The following is a 22,933-nucleotide window of genomic DNA, read 5'->3' as shown; positions in this document are numbered from 1 at the left end:
GAATGATCTAAGCTTCAGTAAGAGTACAGATTCCAACAATAAGGTAGTGTTCCTTGGAAGTTCTTGAGATACTTGTCACTATATGTGGATATGGCCATAAGAAACTGATCTTGTCGATGTCAGTGTAGCCTAGAGCCTTCCTCTCCAGGTAAAACAGTCCTTGTGCAGAAGCCTAGCTGTTCTGAAAGATGCTCACATCAACTGACACTATATTTTTGTCTGTGAACTAACCAGGTCCCTTTGTGTTTTCTTGATGCCTTACACTGAACCTTATCAATTGTTTCACGGAAAAGGAATTTTGCCACACCCTTTTGGAAATGTGCAAAGCTAGCATGTTCAGCTTCTGAATGTGCCATTACCTACATTCAGAGTAGAAGTACTAAGAGTGCCTCAAGGTTAGAACAAGCAAGAAAATGCAATGTAAATGAATTAGTCATTCTTACTTACTAACAGTCAAATTCGACTTCTCATGAAACTGATAGCATAAGTCCCATTCATTTAAGGCAAATCAAGATTTGACTCTGAATTGTTGTTTAAAGTGCTGTGGAAGATAGATAAGCTTTCACTCTTTATAGACACTGAGAACTTACCAAAGCAAAGGAAAATAAATAAATCAATAAATAAAATAACAGAACAAACAAAAACTACTGATGAAGTTTACATTTGCAGGATAATAGTGCAACTCACATGTTTTTTTTCAAATGTCATTAGAACAAGTAATGGTGACTGTCAACAGTGATGTACATAATAACTCAACTGCATCAGATAACAACAGACTGGGTAAGACAATACTGTTCTAGGAAGTATTTATGCTATAGAGTCAGATAGTTGGATTTGTCATAGGGCCAAACATAGCCATCTTTGAAGTTCTGAGTCTTAGGCGGTCAGGTAATGTTTGGGGATAGGTGCACAGGGTTTCTCCTTCATCTCAGAATGGAACGTGACACAGGGATTTTTACTTGTGTTTCAATGTGCCATCATATTTAGTTGTTAATTTTTAAGTTCCTGTTGATACTTAGAAACAATACATTTTAAGATAACAAACTATTATTTCTCCCAGCTCCACTTTTTTCTGCCATTACAAAGTAATTTAATGACATTAAGGGCAGGAACCTGTTTGGAGCAGGCAGAAGGGATGATGTGCACAAATCCAAGGCATGAAACAAAGGTTACACAGGAACCTGGTCTTGTACTTACAGCAACTCTGTGGTATAGCGGGGTTCCCTTCACTTAGTTAATGGACCTGGGCAAAGACAGAGAACTTGATTGTGCACCCAGGCTTATTCGCCACAGGCTTTTGCACAAGGCAGGACACCTGACTGAGGTTTTTTTGAGCAAAGCATAGTACGGTCCCTGGTTGGAGAGTTTTAGCTTCATTGCGTTACAACTCAACATGAATATCTTGATATGTTAAGGACAAATGAGTAACATGCCTTATAGATTTTTAATTAACAAATAAAATGATTGGCCACAAGATAGAGCTAATGTTGTAATTTTCATAAATTCATGTACAGTTTTTATTTAACATTTTATGTATATTTTAAATGCATTTTATGTTTATGTGTTTGATTGTCAAGTATTCATTTATGTTTGGACTTTTGTATTAATTTTTCTTTGACTTTTTTTTAAAGCATGATTTCTCATATTTTATTTTGTTTCTTTTAGGTTTTGTTTTATTTCATAAGATCCCACTGGATGGGTAAATGAAATAAGGAAAAGATGAGAGAGGGGCTGTTGAGCTTGTGGAAACTGTGTGCTGCACACTAGGGAGTGGACAATGTTCTTGCCCAGTGAAGTGCCACCTCCCTTGGACTTCTCTTTTAGACATTGGTTATGTTTGGAGAGCTGTAGAAGTACATTCAAATCAGTAGCTGTTTTGCAAGAGCAGGGCGAAGCCAAGCCCTGAGGCAGCTATGAAACTCAAGAAAGTCCAGGAATAAGCTATCACACTTTTTCCTATTGCCTTGTCCTCACTGTGTCTTCCAAAATGACATTGAGATGAAATTACATTATATTGTTTCCTTTGTCAATTTTTTTTCTGTTTGAACTTAACTGGAAAGATGTTGTTTTTATAAATAATATTTATCAAAGGTGAACTGCAAAGTTGCTTTTATTTTATTGCATTAGTGGCTCTGCAGAACTACAAATGCTTAATTTGAGTGTGTGTGTAAGCTCATTGATTTCAATGAGAATGCTCACATCCTTAAAGTTCTTGTGTATTTCCAGGATATGGCCTTCAATCTTAAAACAGTAGATTGCAGAGCTGGCCCTGCAAATCTTATTTATGTATGCAGTTCCACTGACTTTACGAGGAAGAGGCAGAGTATGAGCTGTACACAGAAAGGTGGCAATACAGTTCGTTAGCACTTTTGGGTATTGAACCAGTGCCATCACTTACACATTCAGTTAGGTCATGCTTATTCAATAAAGTCAGTAAATTTGGGTAAGTATACAAAGCTTTAGTAGGCTGGAATGCTGATTCTGAGCCAAGAGCAAGAATAACAGCACTATATGGTTGGTCCTTCAGATTGTATACTTACCAGCCTATTTAACTGTTCATATTTAACTGTGAAGTATACTTCAGAGTATGCTCCAGTATACTTCAGAGGAGAGCCTACTCTCTTCTGAGAAGAGAGTAACAAGTAAACAAGTAAACAATTACAACAAGTAAAGCTAATCGAAGGCAAAAGCATTTTGACTGCATCTAGATATAGTGCTAGACATTAATTTTCGTGCTATTTACCTATCAAATCCTGAGTTTATAGTTTAATCTTTTCAGTTTAGGGAATTGTTGTAAGAAAGATGAAGTTTCTGTTTTTTTGACTGAGAGCTAGCTACAAAGACTAGTATCAGAAGACTGAGATAGGTGCTTATACTTCTATGCATTTTGATTACATTTCTGAGCTATGGTTTGATTTTAATTCCTTACAATTAGGTTTAGTAAAAAAGAGCAGATGGTATCATTTTGGTCTCTCCTGTATTTACTTGTCATTGTGTTTGCTTTTTAGTTTCAGCTATTTTCACTCTACCATTGAAAGACTTGTCTTTTCTTCTGCTGCAGTCTTTTACAGCATATACCACCCCTCTCTTTCTACAATACTGTCTTGACTCATTTGTTCTATCTCCATATAGTTTCTCATATTTTGCCTTTTAAGACTCTTAGTCCTTTGGCCTTTTTCTTGTGTTCTTTTCAGTCTGTCGCATCCAAGTTCTTTATTCCTGCTGTGCTCAAGTTTTGGAAATATCCTTATTAGTCAAGAAATACGTCTACATTTGCATTTTTCTAGGCCTATGTAGTGAGATATTTCCTTTTTTTTGCCACTGGCTAGGGAAGGAGAGTTGCAGTTGCTAAAGTGCTTTCTTCACTTCTCCAAAATCTGTCCCAAAGATGTGGTGTTCTCCCCACATTAAAGAAGAGGGCAGAGCTGGAAGTCTACTGATGACCTATGAATCGTGGTGTCTGTCATCCTGCATATACTGTGGTGATTTGGGGAGGGATGGCAGCAATTAAGGATATCCATTATAGTTCCTGTTTGAAGTTACGTGTCAACAAGTGTTCTGCTGTTCCTCAGAAACAATATTAGGAATGTCTGCCTTTTTTCCTCCCTAAGTCTATGTGGACATGGTCTAATTTTAAAAAGATACTAACTTTCTCTTCTGCTCACTGATTCTCTTTTAACTTCTTTTTAATTATTTTCTTCTTGGACTTCTTGCTTACCCATGAATCTCCCGTCCTGTTGAAATAATATCTGATGCCATCGAACTGATTCTAAATCAATAGGGAATCATTTAGCTCAGCAATATTTGAACTAAAGTCAGTGGAGTTACATTAAATCTAAGTTTGATTATGAGCAGAGCTTGACCCAATAGCCCAGATTCTAGTCTTAAATTTTGCTGGGACAAAATCAACATATTTCAGTTATGTATTCACAATGTATTGCCAAATAAATGAGGTGAGAACCTGAACCCTTTTTTTTTTGGCAGGGAGAAGGCAAACTTGCAAAGCTGGAATTTGGCAGTTGATTTTTGAAATATTTAATTTTAAAAGGTAGTTTTTTCTGATTCATAATATTTATATGCATAGATGTGCACAGTTATTGATTGGGGATTTTTGCATAATTCTTTTGTAATTTATTCTGTAGCACTTTGCAGTTCATCTTTATGGTATAGGAGTAGGTTTGACCTTCAAATATTTCAGCTTGTACTGACACAGTATTTTGGATTTTATGTAACCATCGAGGTAACTTTAATAAACCACAACTGATTTATGCACCAGTGAAATATATATTTTTATATATATATATATACTAGAATATCTTTCTTACGTATTTTGTACTATATCTGTTATATTAGCCACTCAGTGCACTATTACTTGATTCAGATACTCACAGAACTTTATGGATTACAGCACGTGATTTGTTGTTACTAATAATGTCTTCACGCAGATGTTTAACGCTTGATGGAAAAAGACTACATGTTCCTAAAATGGTTTCTTTTCAGTATGTGGACAGAGCCTCTTAAAACTAAGGGAACTAAACTTTTAACATACAAATTGTAGTATCCACTAGTTTCTGTCTTTCAGCTTGATTGTAAGTAACATTGCTTGTAACTGTAGAGATTCTGATCTGCCCAAATGGTGTTGGTTTACACAGGGCTCAGTTAATTACAAATTTGTGACCTCCTTAAAATAAAGTGAGACTCAAACTAAGAATCATGCAGGAACCATTAACATGGTTAAAATGGCTGAACATCCAGTATTTGACATTAAAAAGCTTTTATGTTGTTTCACTGAGCAATAAAAAGGCTATGAAATGTCTAAAGGCGGAGTTGCTATTTTTTTTTCACTGGGCCAGACATGAAACTAAAATAAAAGCATATTTCTAATGTTCTACTAGAAGGGGTTTATTTATACTAGAATTTACTTTAAAGTGACATTTAATGTACTCAGAGAAGTACTGAGATAAGCCGTTGAGCAATTTGATGGACAGATTAATTGGGGGTCTGGAGAGGAAGCACTGCTGGGGGTGTGTTGGTGTGAGGCAAGGCATATCATCTGGTCTGTGGAGTAAACATGTTCCTGTTAAATTTGGTGGAAGGTTTGAGCAGTGGCCAGGTCTGTGTTGCAAACGAGCACATTGAGGAGCCTGGAGTGTGTGCTGCGCTTGCTGCAGCTGCCTGCCATGCCAGGGAGAGGTGGGGGCCCTCACACAGCCCGTTCCTGCAGAAATCGAGGCTGCTGTGACACATGCACATGGCCATATGTATGTGTCTGAGTACCCTAACTTGTGCAAGGCAGTCCCCAACCTTTCCACTGCCTTTGACTACCAGCTAGATCCCTTCACTGCACAGCAGTGAAGGAAACCATTAATTTCAGTGGGAGCAAGATCCTTGGGGGCAGCAGACAGTGCCAAGAATACCTGTGGACAGCTAGCTGGAAACTATTCTAACTTCAAATAGTTCTCACAGGAATTGCTCTTTCTTTTTTGACAGCTGGCACAAGCACTAGAAAGCACTTCTTTGCTAGGGTGCAGCCAATCCCTAAGCACATTTTTTCAAAGATTAAAAAAACTTATGGAAGTTTGCCATGTAGGAATGACCAGTATGCTTCCTGCTGGCCCTTTACTCAACAGCAGTCATACAAAGGTCCAGTTTCTCAGTCCCTTCACCCGGCTGGCCGTTATAAGTTGACAATTTATCATCAGCATGACGACCAGCACTTTACGGCTTTTTGAATGCCTGAAAACTTGCAAATGGTTTGTAAAGTTGGAAGCTGTTACTGGACAGATTAAAAAATGCATCTTTTCTGACATGTTTTTAATTCATCTTCCTTTTTCAGTTGCATATCATACATTTGAAATAATTTGAATGTTATTAAAGGATTGGGCAGCTAAGTATTTTGTTCATGTTCATTTCAAAAGAGAACCTCAGAAGTTTATCTGAAGGCTTCTAGTATTTTCTGCTTCTGCTTCCTTGTCATTCTCTCTGGCTTCTCTTCCTTCCAATTTTCAGTGGTTCTGCCTTTCCTTGTCTTCTGTTCTTGAGAGAGCTCAACATCCTCCTTTGTGAGCTCTTCCCCATAGAGTGCTAGTGTGCAAAGTCTTTGAATATCCATTTGAAGGACTTTGCTGTCATTACGTGATAGTGTAAAGTATTCCAGATTATAATATAGGGCCATGTTGTGCCAGATTTTGTCATCTGATCTCCACAGCATGTGTTCATGGCTGGAAGTACTGAGAACTATAAATACAGCATTATAGGGGTCACAGAGAACATTGGTACTGTGTATTTCACATGTTTCACAGCCCATTTCCTTGTCTCACTTCCATGGGAATGTGTATCCCCAGACTTTTGAAGGTGGCTTCCGTTTGTTCTATTTTTCTTTTTTACATACAAATTAAATCTGCTGTGAAAATAGAAAATAATGCATTAATTGGAAGTTAATGCAGCTGTTTAGTTCCACAAGCATGTAGACTGTATGATCAAACTTGTAGAAGGTGTTACTGTCTTTTAATCAAACCTCAAGGTTAACTGGTTAACTTATTTTCATCAAAAAAAGATAGATTGTAAGAGCCCACATTAGAGTGTGTATTGTTTTGATATGGGCGTGCCATATCACACACACACACACGGAATGCTAGGGATTGGAAGGGACCTCGATCATATCCTTCTAATTTTAATGACATCCTTCCATGATTAGCTATATTTTTTGAAGCTGCAAGAAGCGTGGTGGATAAGCACATGTGTCCTGGCCTGGAGCAGAGTTGCAGGCAGTGTAGAGCCAAACTGCTTTCATTTTGAAGAGGGCAATTCCCCCACAGTCTCTAGAAGCAGCAACTCACAGCTGTGTTACTAAGCAGATTATGCCTTCATATAGGACGAAACTCCCCTGATCACATACACATTTTCACGGTAACTTTGTTCCTTGGCTGGAATGACAAGAACAACCATACAGGATTTCAAGGAACTATCTGATATTGAAGCAAGTAGAGGGTGAAGTCTTGGCCTTCTTATAATGGGTTTGATTCTTCCTTGATGTAGGCAGTGTAGCACTCACTCCTCAGGCATGTCCACAAAACAGGAAAAGAAATCCTGTTTTTTTTCCTGAGTTGTTTTTGTTTTTCAGCACAGCTATTTAATTGATATTAGTGGCTTTACTAGTGTGAGAGCAGGATCAGGCTGCCATGCCACTGCACAAACCTGTGGCCAGAGTCTTTGGCAAATACATTTGAAATGTCTTCACTACCATTCAGAACCCTGTGTTCCTTCCTCTTTCTTAGATTTCGGGTTCAACTTAAAAATAGGAAGAAAGTCATTCTGCTGGTATCAAAGTATAGAACTTAAGCATTCTTTACTAAAATCTATTTCCACATGTTGAAAAAGGTAATATTCTAATTGATAGCACAAAAATGCTTTCTATCATAACATCACATCATAAAAAAATAGTTTGCTGTAATCCATCAGCAAGCTGTAAGTCCTTTCTCTCTCCCCTCTAATTCTTCATGTTGAAACCGTTTTGTATTTCTTGTAAACAGTAGACAATTATTGTTTTTATTCCAAGTACTGCCATAACAGTTTGGACAATCTATACTTACAAAAAGTGTACTTGACAAACTTACTTTTAACAGGCCAATAAAGTTTTATAATTCATTATCATTGTGTCTTTCACTGTCTGTAAATTGATCACATCTAGTATTTCATTAGTAATTGTGCAGTGTATTGGAAAGTATGTGAATCTCGGAATTCATCACCTGATATCTGTTGTTACAAACGTGGTTATTGTTGTTTCTGTTTTCTGATAAACAGTGAGATTCAACTCCTTAATTATGTTTTTATAGCATCTTGAATGGTTACCCTATTTAAAAAACACTCTCTTCCCTGCCCACCCCCAACCCCAAACCTGTTTGCAATAGTTTTATTTCTATTTAATTTAATTTAAATGTATGCGTGTTAATATGTACATTCAGTCAGGTGTGTGTGTATCCAGATCTAAGGACTACATAGTTGACTGTTGACCATAAGACAGCAAGTTTTACATGTCAGGCCATGCTTCATCTACGCAGAACTTTAAGTAGAAAAAGTTGGTTAGTTGAATACTCAAGTAAGCTGTGTGCTAATTTTCCAAAGTATTTTGAGGAGACATCAGTGCTGTGATTTAAGGCTGTGTTTTGCTTTGGGACTTCTGTTTGTTGGCCTGGACCATCTGGATTTCTTGACAGACCTAATGAAACAGAGTACACAAGAATGTTGAAATGGTTATATCACAGTTTAAGCCCAAGTTTTTCCCTTTTTTGCTTTTAAATGGGCATGTACTATTTTCCCATCAATTTGACTGCTGCATTTGGATGATAGCAGATGAGAATATTGCATTACATGTTCATTTACTTGTTTCTGAAATGTTTGGTCACATCTTTTCTCTTCTGGGACCTCAGCACATCTCTGAACATTGTACCGAATCTATTTGGTATGCCAGTAGAGAATTTCAAATTTTTCACTTATTGGCACAATTGTCATGTCATGTAGTGTATTTTAAACGTATGCATTTTTGTTATCATCCATGTAAAACATGCTTTTGGAACTAATATGATGTATCCTCACTATCTAGAAGAAACAGGCTAGATGTAAAGGTCCTTTTTTTTTCAAAGAGAAGCTTTCAATAAGACTTGCTATTACAGATAAATTGTGATAGTGATGAAACTGTTAGGTAAAATTATTTTAAAGAAGTATTCAAACAATATAAAATATTAGAGTCACAAAAATGCTTTATCGAGTAGAAGAACATATTGAAATCGTGATGTATTGGATATTTTCTGAGCGACAGTAAGCTTGCCATTATACTCTAATATAGGGTTTGTAGCCTCAGCAGAGCAAGAAGCTATTGTCTAGGGAGAACAATCAAAAAATGAAGCTGAGCAAAAGCAAAAGTGAAAATAGACATTTACCCGGGAAATTAGGAAGTCAACAAGATAAGAAGTAATATAAAGTCTTGATAATCCAAATTAATATAATAATGCAAACTAGGGTTAATTTTTTAATGAACATGAATTGTAACTTAACAGTGTTCTTGTAGAAGTAATGTCTTTATTTTGTTCTTTTAAACAAGAAAAAACCAACTAACAGAATGTGTTGGATATTTGCATCTTGATAAATTCTTGTTTCTAATTGCTACATTAACATACTGCAAGAATAAAAAGTTAATTTTGTAGGTTAGTTCATAATTCTGTTACTATTTTAAAACTCAAATGAATTTAAAGATCACCCTTCAGGTTGAGTAATTGGTGTTTCTTCCTGTATTATGTTTGCCTTAAGTTGTGCCAGGGGAGGTTCAGACTGGATATGAGGAAAAATTTCTTCCTGGAAGGGGTTGTCAGGCATTGAAACAGGCTGCCCAGGGAAGTGGTGGAGTCACCATCCCTGGAGGTGTTTAAAAGATGTATAGATGAGGTTCTTAGGGACACGGTTTAGTGCCAGAGTTGGGCTAACAGTTAGATTCAATGATCTTGAGGTTCTCTTCCAAACAAAATGTTTCTATGTTAGCAATCAGGCTCTGAAACAAAAATACAGTGCACATAATAAGCCATCCTTTGTATATTGCAGTTTCCTGAGAATGGTTGCAAAAAGTCACGAAATTCTGATTTCTGATATTTAGATAATTCTATTGAAAGACATTTTTGGCAATAAATCTTACCTATAAAAAGCAAATACATTGTGCAGGTTTCTAAACTAAGTGTTCTCTATGTAGTTTGTTGAAGGTGACATATACTTTAGATTTAAATGATAATGTTTTGTTTGGCTTCTGAGTTACTATATCCAGAGCTCTAGGACTTTCATCATCAGAGCACAGTTAACAATAAAGAAGCCAGAGGTCATAAGGTCTATAAACAGAGAATAGAGTTTCAACTAAAACAATCCCTCCAAAATGTAAAACTGCAGTTCATAGTGCATGAAACACGAAAGTGGGTAAAGACAATTCGGATTAGAGTTGTTGTTTGGTGCACAAGTTGATACTGCGTTTAACATGAATGGCTTGCTCTGGTAGTTGAAAATCAGTAATTTAAAACCACTTGTTTGCTCTAGTTATACAACTTGCTTTTCTAGTTTCAAATTCATAGTTTATTCCCTTGATACCATCATTTTCCATTATAGCAAACTTCAGATATAGTTCCCCAATACATTGTAATCAATAAAATCCCAAACTCTGTCTCAAAATGAATTAGAATATGAGCGTGGCAGTGTCTTTCATACCTGTGTTTACTCTTGCCACATGGGTGTGCTTTGCTCTTTACACATCCAGAAGAAGCAGAGTATTCAACTGGGTGTTCTAGCCATGACACCTCTCCAAGGGAGCTGATGTGCAAAAGGAAAATGCACAAGTGTGTGTTGGGAACCAAATATCAATGACACCACAGATCATACGTATTTCATCAATAACTCTTAACAGCTGATACTAGGTATGAGAAGTTAGACAACAGAAGATGATGAAACTCTTTGTGACCAGATGGGCAGTTGGTTGTGTAGTTTCTTGATGGCTAGTGTGATCCCACTGAAGAGTCACCACATTTTCCTTGGAAAGGGTTTTAGCATAATTTCAGTGTCTACAACATTGAAGCTGATGATGTCTCAGGAACAGATACATCATCCCTGCCTCAGGGAACACGTTCCAAGAAAACAGCTAGTTCTTTATAAACCTTCATCCAAGGGCATTTCTTTTAGCTTGTTGTGAGCCCATGCTGACTTTCTGCAATGTCTTTACTCCAGCAGGCATCCTGGCATAGACCTTGCTGCCTAAACTAGAATTCCCCATTGTTTTTCTAAAGGTGCATGTCATATAACCAATTTTAATGCTTCCTCATGAGACCTAGCATGATGCTAGGGTCAGAGCTTATAAGTTAACTCATACTTTTCTGCCCCAGACGGTCCATGAGTGAGGGTCAACAGGGCTAGCCATGTCAGAGATTCCCGGTGCACTTGTGCCTAATTCATGCATGGTCATAAGAAGTTGGTTCATTTCTGTTAAATATCTTAAGACTCCTAGGAAAAATCCAAGGGCTGTGTGTACCTGTGCAGATTAACTTAGAAGAACAAAATGTGAAGTCTTGATAGGTCTGTGCTTTGTAGAAGAAAACATTTACATAAGACTCGCATTGTCATTCAAATTCAAAAAAGTGTGTGTTGCCTTAAATACGAGAGACAAAAGTTAAAGCATGAAAGAACATCAGTGTTGGCTTCCTCAAGGTAAGCCCTGCTCATTGATTTTTCTATTAATGCCAGGTGATTAGATGAAAGACCTGGGAGTTAGTTTCTCTCTTAGTGTTATCTTCTATAAGCCAAAAATCATTTTTTGGCAGCCGGAGGTACTACTTCTGTGTTGTACCATAGCTGTCTGCCTGTCTTAGTGAAGTCTGTCTTCTGGATACCAAATAGTCCAGTGACAGATATCTCAGTCTTGTGAAGGCTTCTGCAACACAAGGAGCAGCTCTGTGTTATTACTAATGGCTCAGCTGTCTCATTTTTCAATACATGTAATGTTTTTTAAATATGACCCAAATCATCAACTCTGCATTTGTTTGCTTCCAAGAGTGTGAATCTAAATCAGGTAAGTTGACTGTGAATTGACTGAGCATTTCCCGTCTCCGGTAACCACTAGGCTTTGAGGTGTGATTTTTGAAGCAGAACTTGGAGAGACCAGCTTTCTATTGCTTTGTGGTGCAACGGGTTACCTTTTCCCATATGTCAGCATTGTTTTTCCCTTGGGAGTTGGCATAATCTCTTTCCAGGTAAAGAGTCACACTTTATCATTCTTCATCATTGTGTTAAAGAAGGCGTGAAGGGCCACGTGCCTCTTCAAGAGGAAGGCAAAGATTTATCATAACTGCTTTTCCTTTTTAAAGAGGATGCCAAGTTTCCATTCCCTGCTGCTACTTCACACTTGGTTGGAATACGAATGTGTATATAACCCTGTTGCTGTTGAACTTGACTACCCTGGGGCCCAAGTGAAGTTGTTACCTGTCCAAAGGAGGTGATGATGTTGCCTCTGGGGGCAGTTATTCCTCGCTGGGGGGCTCTAACTTTTGTTGCTCCAGGGTTCTGGTCTGAACTCTGCCCGTGGTGAGAGCAGCTGTAACCACTAGTGATTTGTAGATGGCCCACATGATAGCAATTTGATCAGTGATTGCCAGGAGACAGATACTCATGCCAGGAAAGGGCAACCTTTGGCCAATGAAGCAGAGAGGCTGAGGACTGATGGCAGAGAGACTGAGTTATCCTGTCATCAGTCTAATTACAAAGAGTTTGATTGTCTCTAGGAGGGGAGTGGAAATTCCAGAAGACTTCTAATGTTTTTTTCCCCATTTGGAGACATGCAGGTCTTGCTTCGGGTGCCATAAATCAGGCTACTGTGAGATTTATTTGTTTAATACAGAATATAAATGTAATTTTAACTCACTGCATTTAGAAGGAGTTCCATCTGCGTGTTGCAGGTTGCAGAGAGTCTGTGCATGTGCTTGCACAGTAATACCAGAGCCCTGGCTCTGACCCCAGATAGAGCACAGCACTGTGTTCCCCTGTAAAATAAATCAGGAGTGTTTATTCATCTGAGATTTTTGTCATCACTGTGGTTATGGACAGAAGAAATTGTGCATGAGTGTGTGGTCCTACCTGGAGTCACATCATTCTCTCACTCAAGTAATTTTATCCGCTTCAGGATTCTAGGGAGGGCTGTTAGTGTACCACATTAAATTGTCCACATTAAACTGCTTTCTTTGGCATTCTGAAACTTCTTGCTACTGCCTACACATTTCAATTGCAAGCGCAAAGCTTGTGCAGCCTGATTCTCCCTTGTCTTTCTTTGCATTACATTTATGTTTATGCCATGTGACTGTAAAATGCTAATAGATCAATCTGTCCAGCAACTGATGTATCTGCATGGGATGCAAAACCATGAGAAACTCAAAATCAGTAGAGACTGAGAAAGGTATGAGTCAGATCCTTAGCCAATTCACATCAGCTAAGAGACCAACTTAAATAGTTGCCATTCGTAAGTACTACTACTCCCTACTATTTGGGAGTGGCAAATTTTAGAGCTTGAAATTCACTGTCTGTGAGCATTCGTAGAGGTAAGCATCTTAGGTCTTGCCAGATATTTAACATAAAAAGGAAATGCCAACAAACTGAAGCAATGCAGTTATAATTCCAAAACTGTAAGGTTTAATCCATAATAGCCAGATTCCATGTAAGATCTGTATTTATCTGTAGTTTTGCTTTTTCCACAAAATCATCTTTTAGGAAATCACGTAGGTGTAAACCAGTGCTATACACTACAGTTTTAGTCAAGCGTTACTAACAGAATAAAATAATCTCATTTTTTACTACTAGTACTGAATGAGTTTATGTATGATATCTACTTTGAAAACTTTATTTAGAACCCAGATCAGTGAGTTTAATTCAACACGGCTAGTTTATTTTAAATTCAGGACTCCAATGTCTTTATGTTGGTGTTTGAATCATTAGTATTATATTGATCTTTATTTTGCAAGTGATAGTGGTGCCTAAACAGATTTTTTCCTTAAACATTATAAGAAATATCCCTGGGTGTGAATATTAATTTTTTAGCAATAATTTATTGTCTATTTGAAATGAAATGGTGCCAGATGGCATTGCTAGTGATACAAAACATCAGAAATCTGTTGTAATCATACTCTTGAAAATGAAGTTTCATTTTTAAAATGACATCTGTAGTGAGATCCTATGCTATTCTTGCTTTCTTTTAAAAATTTGAACGGGTGAGTTGCTCAGGACTTAATTTTTGCTTCATTTTGCAGGCTGGTTAGATAACTGAGATGTTTCAAATTGTATCTTCGGTCCTTGCGTTTTGCTACCACATCATGAAAACATGGAGTAATTGGCTGGTAAAGTAAAAGAAATTGGTACTGTTTTAGCAAACCGAATTCTAATGCCTCTAGAAACTGTATTGGAGAACAAAACCATCCCAACCTCTCAGTTCCTGAACCATGTAGAGGAGGGAATGGAGATAGTGCAGGAGGGATTCACTTCTGCTGGCTCCCAGCCCAGCGTTAAGTGCTCTCCAGCAAGCTGGGTTGTCTGCCTCGCATCCATCCCTCCTCTGTAAGTCCACATGACTGTGTGACTGAAAGGTGAAAGACCAAAATCTTGCTAATTTTAATAATCCCAGGAGTACTGTAATGAAAACCTGGCTCCATAGATTTTACATTTCTGGTAACATGCAGCAAATTGTACCATCTTTAACTCTCTCCCTGGCAAAACTCCCACTGACTTCAGTGGGATTTTGTCTGAGCGTGGCCAGAGTTGGAATTTCAGGTTTTGGTCCTATATTAATTTCTCAGGAAGAAAGAGAAATGGATTTATAGATTTTCAGTTAAACATTAGGAAGACATAAAACTGTCATTCTCCATAATGTAGTGGTACAAATATGGGCAATCACCTTTTTGGCATTGCCTCTTGGGAATAATACAGATCTATTACTTTAACCCATTCCTAACATAATTCATGTGCAGCCATATATTATAGTTGCTGCCTTTCAGTGACACAACTAAGTGCCACAGCAAAACAAGACTTCATTTGCCAAAAGGGTTGTTGTCATTCTTAATGCAAAGACAGCAGTCCTGATTCCGCTGTCATTCACAGGGATTTTGCACCATTGTAAATTTAATAAATTACTCTTGGTTGATATTAAGATGAAGGGAATTAGGCTCTTGATATTGCTATTTCACCTTTTCTGTTCAAAGGTTTTCATGCTTCATGTTTGGTTTTACTCCCGAAATTTTTACCTCCAATTTTTTTTCACTATATTTTTATGAACTAGCTAGTTGGAGCTTAGCATATTATTTTGGGTAAAAAACCAACCAAACAGGCAGAAACCAAACAACCAAACCAACCTCATTTGGCAAAGTCAAGTAACGTAGAAAAATCTTCAGGGAAATGGTTTCTTCATAAAGAGTGTGAAAACAAAAAACTTTCAGTTTACCGAAATTATGGTATAAATGTGAGGACTCAAGAGAGTGAAATACTAAGTTATTATGTTCCTGCACCAGAGTCTAATTATTGGCTATTTAGTATTGGTGTGCTTGAAGTGAGGGTGTGCGTTTTTCATGCACATGGGAAGTGCACGTATCTGCCTTTTGCAGTCTGGTCCTGTGAGACCTGTTTGTGTGTGACTATTGCAGACTCCAGTTTTGAATCTAGTCCAGTGCAAGAGAGGACTGTGGCTGTGCATGGTTTGTTTTGGTTTGCAGTCTCTCAAGGCAGAAAGATTATTTTTGCAGATCAATTCAGAGATACACTAATTAGGGAAGTTTATATGGTGTTCTGCTTTAGTTGGTTCTTATGTTCTTCGCGTGTTCATTAGATTCATACAGAATTACAAAACCATTTAATTATGATTTGTAGTACTTGCTTCTAATGGTGGTCAGAAGTAAGGCTATGTTATCAGCTCCTTTAGCAGTTCCTTTTTGAGAGATTTGATTTCCATGCAAATCTGTCGTGATAAATCTGTTGCTAAGAAACAGCTGTGACTAAATTTTTGGTAAAAGAGGAAGTTACAGTGAGAATAAATGATTTTCAGCCTCAAATACTTGAGTTTAAGACGTACTAATGTATTTAATGCCAACATATAAGTTACAATGTCACAGGAGGCCATGTGGACAACTGGGAATTGAATATTATAAGGTGAAAGGAAGCTGCAGACTTAAGAAAACCAGGGAGATGTTAGAATAAGAGAGAATAGATGAGCCAGGTGGTCAAGAGAGAATCAGTTAAGAAGAAAAAGGCAGAACTCTTTATAAAGGAAGAAGTGAGTAAATAAGCAAAGGGGGCACATCAGAAAAAAGCTAGGGGAGAATACTTGGTAAAGCACTCAGAAGTAGCAGAAGAAGCAGAAGTAATTTATTAAAATATTATGTGCAGCATTCTGAAAAAAAGAGATGCACTGCTTTATTTAAAGCCCTGCGGAATAGAAACAGTGATGCTATCAATATTTTAACAAAACCTCATTGTGGTTTTATGACCAGTTTTGTGACCAGTTTCAGAATTAATGTGTCCATTTTCAAATCTGCTGTAGCAAAACTGTCAGAGCTTGGTTTGCAGTGTAGCCACCTCTGGGATGGCTGAGCTAGCTGGTATGATGCAAGTAGCTTTGAGTGTGGGGCATCTTCCTGCTTGCCATAGATGCAATTTCAAGGAAAGCTGGCAGGAGAGAGGTGGCAGGAGGAACCTCTAGCCATTGAGGCATCATGTGGCAGGGAGGAGGAGGTGTCTGCAAATGGTAGTAGGGGATCAACACCTGGAGGCAAGTCAGTCAAATTTGTGCAGCTAATCCCATAGCTTGTGAGTGGTAGTGCTGGGACAGAAATTTGGCATGTTGCCTTTTCATGCAGGAGTGTCATTTGCTCCGCTGCAGTAATTTTTAGGTCTGTATTTGAAGAGAGTTTTCAGTATGTAAGGCTTCACTGACTTAGGAATTGTTCTTAGAGAAAGAAAGAAGATGTTGTTCAGAGGCAATTCAGCATCCTTGATCTGAAGCCGCATTGGCAGGGATATTCCTCTGAATAGTCTTTTCAGCTCCCTCCCATCTCCAAAGGTGAACTGTATTTTAAACAATGTCCCAAAAGATCTAATTGGTCATAATCCAGAAGTCTATAACTGTGGAAATGGAGAAGAGATTAATGGAAAGTAATTGCTTTTCTTTATGATTTCTTAGATGTGCACAAAACCACCAGATGCTAGAGTGACTCTGTTGCTAAGGCTATTCCACATTGGAGAACATGGCAGAAGCTTCACGTGGGTATCACAAGAATTTCTAGTGACACGTGATTGCTGAGCACCAAAAACCTTCCCAGTTTGGGCCAGTCTCTTGCCAGCCAACAAGGTTTTCTGAGCAGGGGCTGTGATCTCTGAAGGCCAGGGAGATGTAAAGTTGCTGAGTGCTCTAGGGACAGGGGACTATAGAGAAAGCCACTGAAATGGCTGCTGTGGTAGAGACACAAAAGGAATTAGTTTCGTTGTTGCTAAGTAAGCTAATATAAATTGGAATAAAATGTCAGGTATTGATGGTCGGGAAGGAAAGTAAGCTATCTTTTGCTTTGTGCTGGTGGTCATTTTTGGACAGCCTGTCTTCTGCGCTGAAGCTTCCTGCCCCCCCAGCAGTCCCCTTCCAAACGCCAGATACCGCCTCTCCAGCACATGCAAAATTTTGGGCCATCAGAACCCAAAGCCTGTTCATGCAAGGAGAGAGTGAACTAGTTGACAAGAAATAGATAATGGGGCGTTAGTTCACCATCTTCCTGTGCCATCCTCTTCAGATGTAGGTGGGCCTTTGAATTTTGTTTTCAAAACCTGTTTTCAAGGATGGGGAATGTTTGGAGAAGAAGAGGAGCCAGTCCAAGAAAGCTTCAGTTGGACTGCAAGATCATTTCAGTGAGACCTGAGTAAACAGCAATACCAGATTTCCACAGATGTTGTTTATAATTTCAGCATGATGTTTGGGTTGACTGTGTATAATCATTTAGTTTTGCTTCTTTGCACATTGTCACGTTTAAAGTTAGCTAGTGTGGCTGTAAATGAAAAACGAATTGGAAACTATTATGCTGGAATGCTTCTTGAAAGCAAATTGAGAGGTATATTTCAATGCAGGACAGTATTGACTTCATAATTCATGCAGTTTTGGGGGCCTGTAAGAATCTTGCACTTACAGAAAGTGAAAAGTAAGTCTTTGTGTTACAGCATCGTATGGTTAACACTTCCACTAATGAGAACTTCAGAAACAATTAAGGGGGTAAAACTCACTGAAATAAATTGTTTGTAAAGAACGCAATTAAATAATGTGTGTCCTAGTAGAATAACCCACTGTAGACTGTGGATTCGTACATCACTAGTGCGTTTCTCACCTGATTCTGCAGCCTGGAAAAGTAACCTGCTAATGTTGTCAAGTGTATTTACTTTAGTGATATATGCTGTGTATTTGTTGAGCTGTAGGCCTCATTCAGTTCCGAACAGACATAAACAAACATTTGAAGAACCCAAAGTATATTCTGTAAGACCATTCAAGGTCCACCTTTTTGTCATTATGGAAGACTAGGGCTGAAAGGGGACATGGGAGATTATTCCCTGTCCTAAGCCTGTGTCAACTATACCTGTATCTTTCCCAACAGATATTTTCTTGTGGCTTCAAGATCTACAGAAATGGAGATTTCTGAGTCTTGTATGGGCAATTACAGTGTCTGAGGGTGTTTTCCTAATATTTTACCTCAGTCTTTCTTGATGCACTTCTGTGATGAAACTTTTTCATTCCTATCCAGCATTGGCACGAAATAAAGATTGTTCCCTTCCGTTGGAAGGCTGTCCTCATGTACCTCCTTAGACCTCTGTTTAGGATAAAAGGAATCCCATTCCTACAGGTTTTGCTCAGGTCTCTGAGTATTTCTAGATTTTCCATATCATGTTTTCAGCTGATCTGCTTGGATGGGAGAGGCATATAGGTAGTACCCCTGTAGTCCCAAAAAATAATCAGGGAGGGTTTAAAGAAGAGAAATCATTTCATTAGTAAGGTGTTGTGGTGTTTAATTCTTTGTTTGTTTTTAAAGCATACAGACAACAAATACAAGTTCAATATCAGCGAGCATTTCTTCAGCATTGAACATATCTGCCATATCATCTAACCATGTCTACGTAAACCGTATTTGGAAAATTATTCACGTTGACTACTCCAAATAGCTTTGCTGTTCTCTCAGATAAAGACTGACTGCAAAGTCAGCATGGGGAAACTTGTGTTGCTTCTGTACACATTGTATTTGTCTTCTAGACAACAGAGGACCTCATTCCCAGCCCTAGGAGTGGGAATGCTAGCACTTGGATTATTTCTGAGAAGTGTGAAGGGAAGCAATTGTTAAGTAAATAGTTTTTAACTGAAATGAAAGGCAACAAGGATTTAATTTGGAGTGAATTATTCTTTCTTGCTCGATGCCAACAAGCACATTCCAGCTGATCTTTTTTCTTATTGCGGTGATTTTTCACGGTAGTATTTTTGAAGGATTGTAATTTTACCCATGTTTCCAAGATATCCAAACCTGCAGGTGTCTATAATGAATGGTCTTGGTGATCTATATTAAAAAAGATAAATCATTTTTTCTTTCCGTCTTTCACATTTTCTGCTGCCTTGTATCCTTCTCTGACTCACATATTCATATTGATTAATACACTACATCCCTGCTAGATTTTTGTCTCAGGTCTGTGTTTCATTTGACTACCAATAATGAGAGGCAATAAATTTCTCATTCTCTATGATAGGGCACATCGTCTGAGCTGCAGATACTGCAAATGTGTCCACGAAGCAGTGGGCAGCTGTATAGCCAACATTTATGCTACAGCTGAAGGTGGGTTATACAGTGAGTCCTGAAGGGCTCTGTGATTCGACAGCCAGGGCTGGCAAGTCCCTCCCGGGTCCTGGTCGTGACTTTGACAAAGATCCCTCCTGCAGCGCTGGGTGAATCAGAGAGCCACACAGAACTCCTCATGTGGCCTCCAAACTCGGAATAATAACCACACGTACCTCACCAGGGAAGAACTGTGAGGATTTATGGGTTATGATGCTTAAGAGTTTGAAGGTGTGTACCAGATTGTGTTTGTAAAGTCTGTTGTACAAATGCCTCCCATTCTGGCTGAAAGGAGAAAGAAATTGGCAACCTTTGTGCCACAGGCTGAGGCTTTGCTGGTGACATCCCTGGGGAGAGCTGCCCCTGGAGTGAGACCAAGGCACAGTGGGGAGTCACACATCCTTCGTCCTGCACAGACAGTTCTAGCAAATACAGTATGTACTAGAGACCTCATGTTTTTTCCTTCAGGGTTTTGCAGTGCTGCAAAGGAGGTTTCTTGGGTTAACTGCTTTGCCAATCTATTCCAGACTGAGACATCTGTGTCTTTGTCCCAGTGCCCTATAGGTCTCATGGCTTTCAGGGAGTGATTTGCATTATGAAGGGGTCCCCTGGGCTATTATCCTCTCCGTTTGGAACCTCCCTTGCAGAAACTATGACCTCTGGAATGTTCTAGGCTTGTGTGTAAAGGGATGTGTGTGACTGCATGCATACAGCGGAATATAGATTATGTTGAGAGAAGAAAGGCAGCTCAAATGAACTGACTGGCATTCTTTCGCAATCATGCTCCAGAATAAAACTGAAGCAAAGAAATATGCAGCTGTGGCTCTCAGATTCAAAGCCACAACAAAAAGGCCTAATGAAATCCTTGAGTGGCTAAAATCTGTGTGCAGTCATTTCAGTGGAAATTACCCAGATTGTGTGTTTGTTGCTCTCTAGAGGAGTTAGGTATTTGAAATAAGTTTTCCAGCAAGAGGAACAGGCATTTTAGGGGAAGGCATTTAAGTTAGTTTGACCGACCTTTTGACACCTAGCAACAGGGAAAATTTGGTACTGTAAAGCTGAATAACATACCTATTACTTCATTAGACTCCAAGGTATGCATTACTTCAATAATTCTACATAGGAAAGAAAATAATCTGGCACTGTAACTTATTTGCTCTGTGTGAAAGCGATACAGTGATAACAACACAATTTAGTCTTCTTGTGGAGCTGCAAGAAGTGAGGAAAGACGAAAACTGATTTTTCACATGAAAACAAAAGCAAACCACCTTGGATTCTTGATCACCCAAATGAAATGTTACATCAGTGGTGTGGCTTCATTGCGAGTCTCCACCTTGTTTTGCAAGGTTGTAAATGAACAGATTCCTAAGGGCTGCTTCTTGAGTTTAAACCTTTATTTTCAGCCACTTAGTCCTCCAAGAGACCTCCAAGGAGCCTCCTTCCTTCTTTTATTCAGAAATGGTTAGCAGTGCATGATGACAGGGAACAGAGACATTTGTTGGATGTGGGGAAGTTCTCCAGCTCTCAGTTCTTGTTCCTCTGACTTCCTGGGAGCATACTGAACATCTTGGGCAGTTTCGGAAAGTTTTTCTCGTGTCATGTATCAAGAAGCAACTGAGTACAAGCTTAAACAAGCCCTGGTGGGTGCAAATCAATTAAACAGATTAATGATACCTGTCAGGAGATGTGAAATTATTTATCCTCTAAACACCCAAGCCTGGCAAGTCTCGGTTTTCTGAGTCACAGACTTAATGTCTACAGTGTGTTTTTGGCTCAGTGTGCTGCGCTGTGATGGAAGGACATGGACTGTTTGATCTGTGAAGAGCAGTGTGATTCAGCAGCATGGTCTTGAGTATAATGTTGCTTGGGGTGATCTTCCTTTTGTGTTTTCTCCACCACAAACAAAGAAGGATTAACCCCATAATACTTGTATCACAGCTGAATGTGACAGAGACTATTGAGATTACTTCACTGAGGCTGAGGGTAATAGCTGTTTTCTGGGGATCTGGCAGGGATGGGGATGTGAGATGAGAAAGGCCAGTTAGAAGGTGGGGAGAGGCAAGAAATGGTATTGCTCCAGACAGCTGAACTGCTGAGAAAGCATAGGAGCACCTTGCCTTGAGCTTTCCTTCATTAAAAGCATCAGCAGCTACAAAGCAAAGACCATCATTTTAATAAGCCCACTCTAGATTTGCAGAAGAATCTGACTTTGCTTTGAGGAGCTACATCAAGGAAAGTGAGACTAAACTGGTTTCTCTTTGGGAAGCTTATTCAGGTGGCTATTATTTTTTTTCCTTGTGTTCTATTTATGCCTTTTTATTCAATTCCCTATATTCAGCATTCAGCATTTTAAGAGACTAATAATATAAAATAATGTTACTATAATTGCATTACTTTCTGTTATGCTGGGCTCTCTTATCCAGTCTAATAGAATTGTGTGAACATAATTTGATATCACAGTTGCAGACAGTTGTTAAACTTAGGAATGCAAAGGAATATTCAAAAGTAAAGCTTACAGCACCTTAGTCAGAAAAAAAAGTGTGCTAAGCTGTGATTGATGGGTTGTCTTCCAGAGGGAATGAAAGATAAGATAGTGATTCAAGAGCTAAGCTAAAAAGACGTCTGTTCTAGTAAGAAAGTTCGATTCCAGCTTGATAAGAGGAAAAATTGAACGTCTGCTTTTGCTGAAGCATAAAACTTACCTTTTAGTCATGTAAAAAAGAACAACTTAGAATCTACAGCAAATATAAGAGTCTCAAGGGAAAAAAAATCTTGTGTAACTGCTTTTTCAGAACAAGGTATTTAACTAGTGAAAAAATACACCCCTCCCAAAAGAAAAAAGAGACAATATTCAGTATGGCCTCAGAATTCAATAGAGGTGATGTTGAATGATGTGACATGCTCTCACTGTCCTGCTCTTGACTTGATGATGTGCTATTACCGTGCCCAGCACAGACTGATCCCTGTTCCCAGAGGACGTAAGAAGAGCCCATGCTAGCATGAGGTCAGTTGAGAAATCTTCCTAGCAGTCAACATCATTTTTCATGGAAGGAGGCATGGTTATTAAGGCATCACAGCACAAAATCATCTCTATAAACAATCCTCTTTACCTGAGCTGCCTTGTAACACTTGCCTGAGCAGATGCATCCTTGTAACTATGCAGCTCCAACCACAAAGCTAAAGTTGGCTGGTTTATTTTTTCATAATCATTATTCCTATTGTTTTCCAGTGTGCCTGAGCGATTAGTGACTTCAGGGGTAGCTGGAGTGATGTGTGATGCACAGTAGTGTGTTGTGAGGAGGCTGTGGGATATTGTAGCCTCCAAGAGATCTTGTTAGAGCTTGGAGAGCAAACATGGAGAGTAGATTGCTTATATCTTTGGCACAGTAAGGGGAGGGAGAAATAGATGGACACAGTGCTCATTTGTGACCATCTAAACTGAAGTCTTTGTGCTTGCAAGGTCATGACAGATACAAACAAAACCCATATGTTCTTTCTTATTCTGCGTTTGAGAGCCTCTCCTTTTTATT

The 22,933-nt window shown here is 38.7% G+C and overlaps 1 protein-coding gene across 7 annotated transcripts in view; it reads left to right on the top strand.

Moving 5' to 3' along the window:
• Positions 1–22,933, top strand: part of NTRK2 (neurotrophic receptor tyrosine kinase 2) — a 201,300-nt gene that overhangs the window by 89,284 nt on the left and 89,083 nt on the right. For 2 of the 7 annotated variants that reach the window (XM_065655718.1, XM_065655721.1), the window contains 2 exons: positions 712–780; positions 1,666–5,171. The exons of 4 other annotated variants lie outside the window; for them this stretch is intronic. In XM_065655718.1, coding sequence (XP_065511790.1) covers positions 712–780; positions 1,666–1,703 — 107 coding nt within the window. In that variant the 3' untranslated portion in view covers positions 1,704–5,171. Of the gene's footprint in view, positions 1–711; positions 781–1,665; positions 5,172–22,933 lie in introns of those variants that run through there. One more of the 7 variants, XM_065655719.1, reaches the window with a different exon arrangement.

Source organism: Caloenas nicobarica, chromosome Z (assembly GCF_036013445.1).
Source record: "Caloenas nicobarica isolate bCalNic1 chromosome Z, bCalNic1.hap1, whole genome shotgun sequence".
NCBI lineage: Eukaryota > Metazoa > Chordata > Aves > Columbiformes > Columbidae > Caloenas > Caloenas nicobarica.
This window is presented reverse-complemented; position numbering and strand designations above follow the sequence as displayed.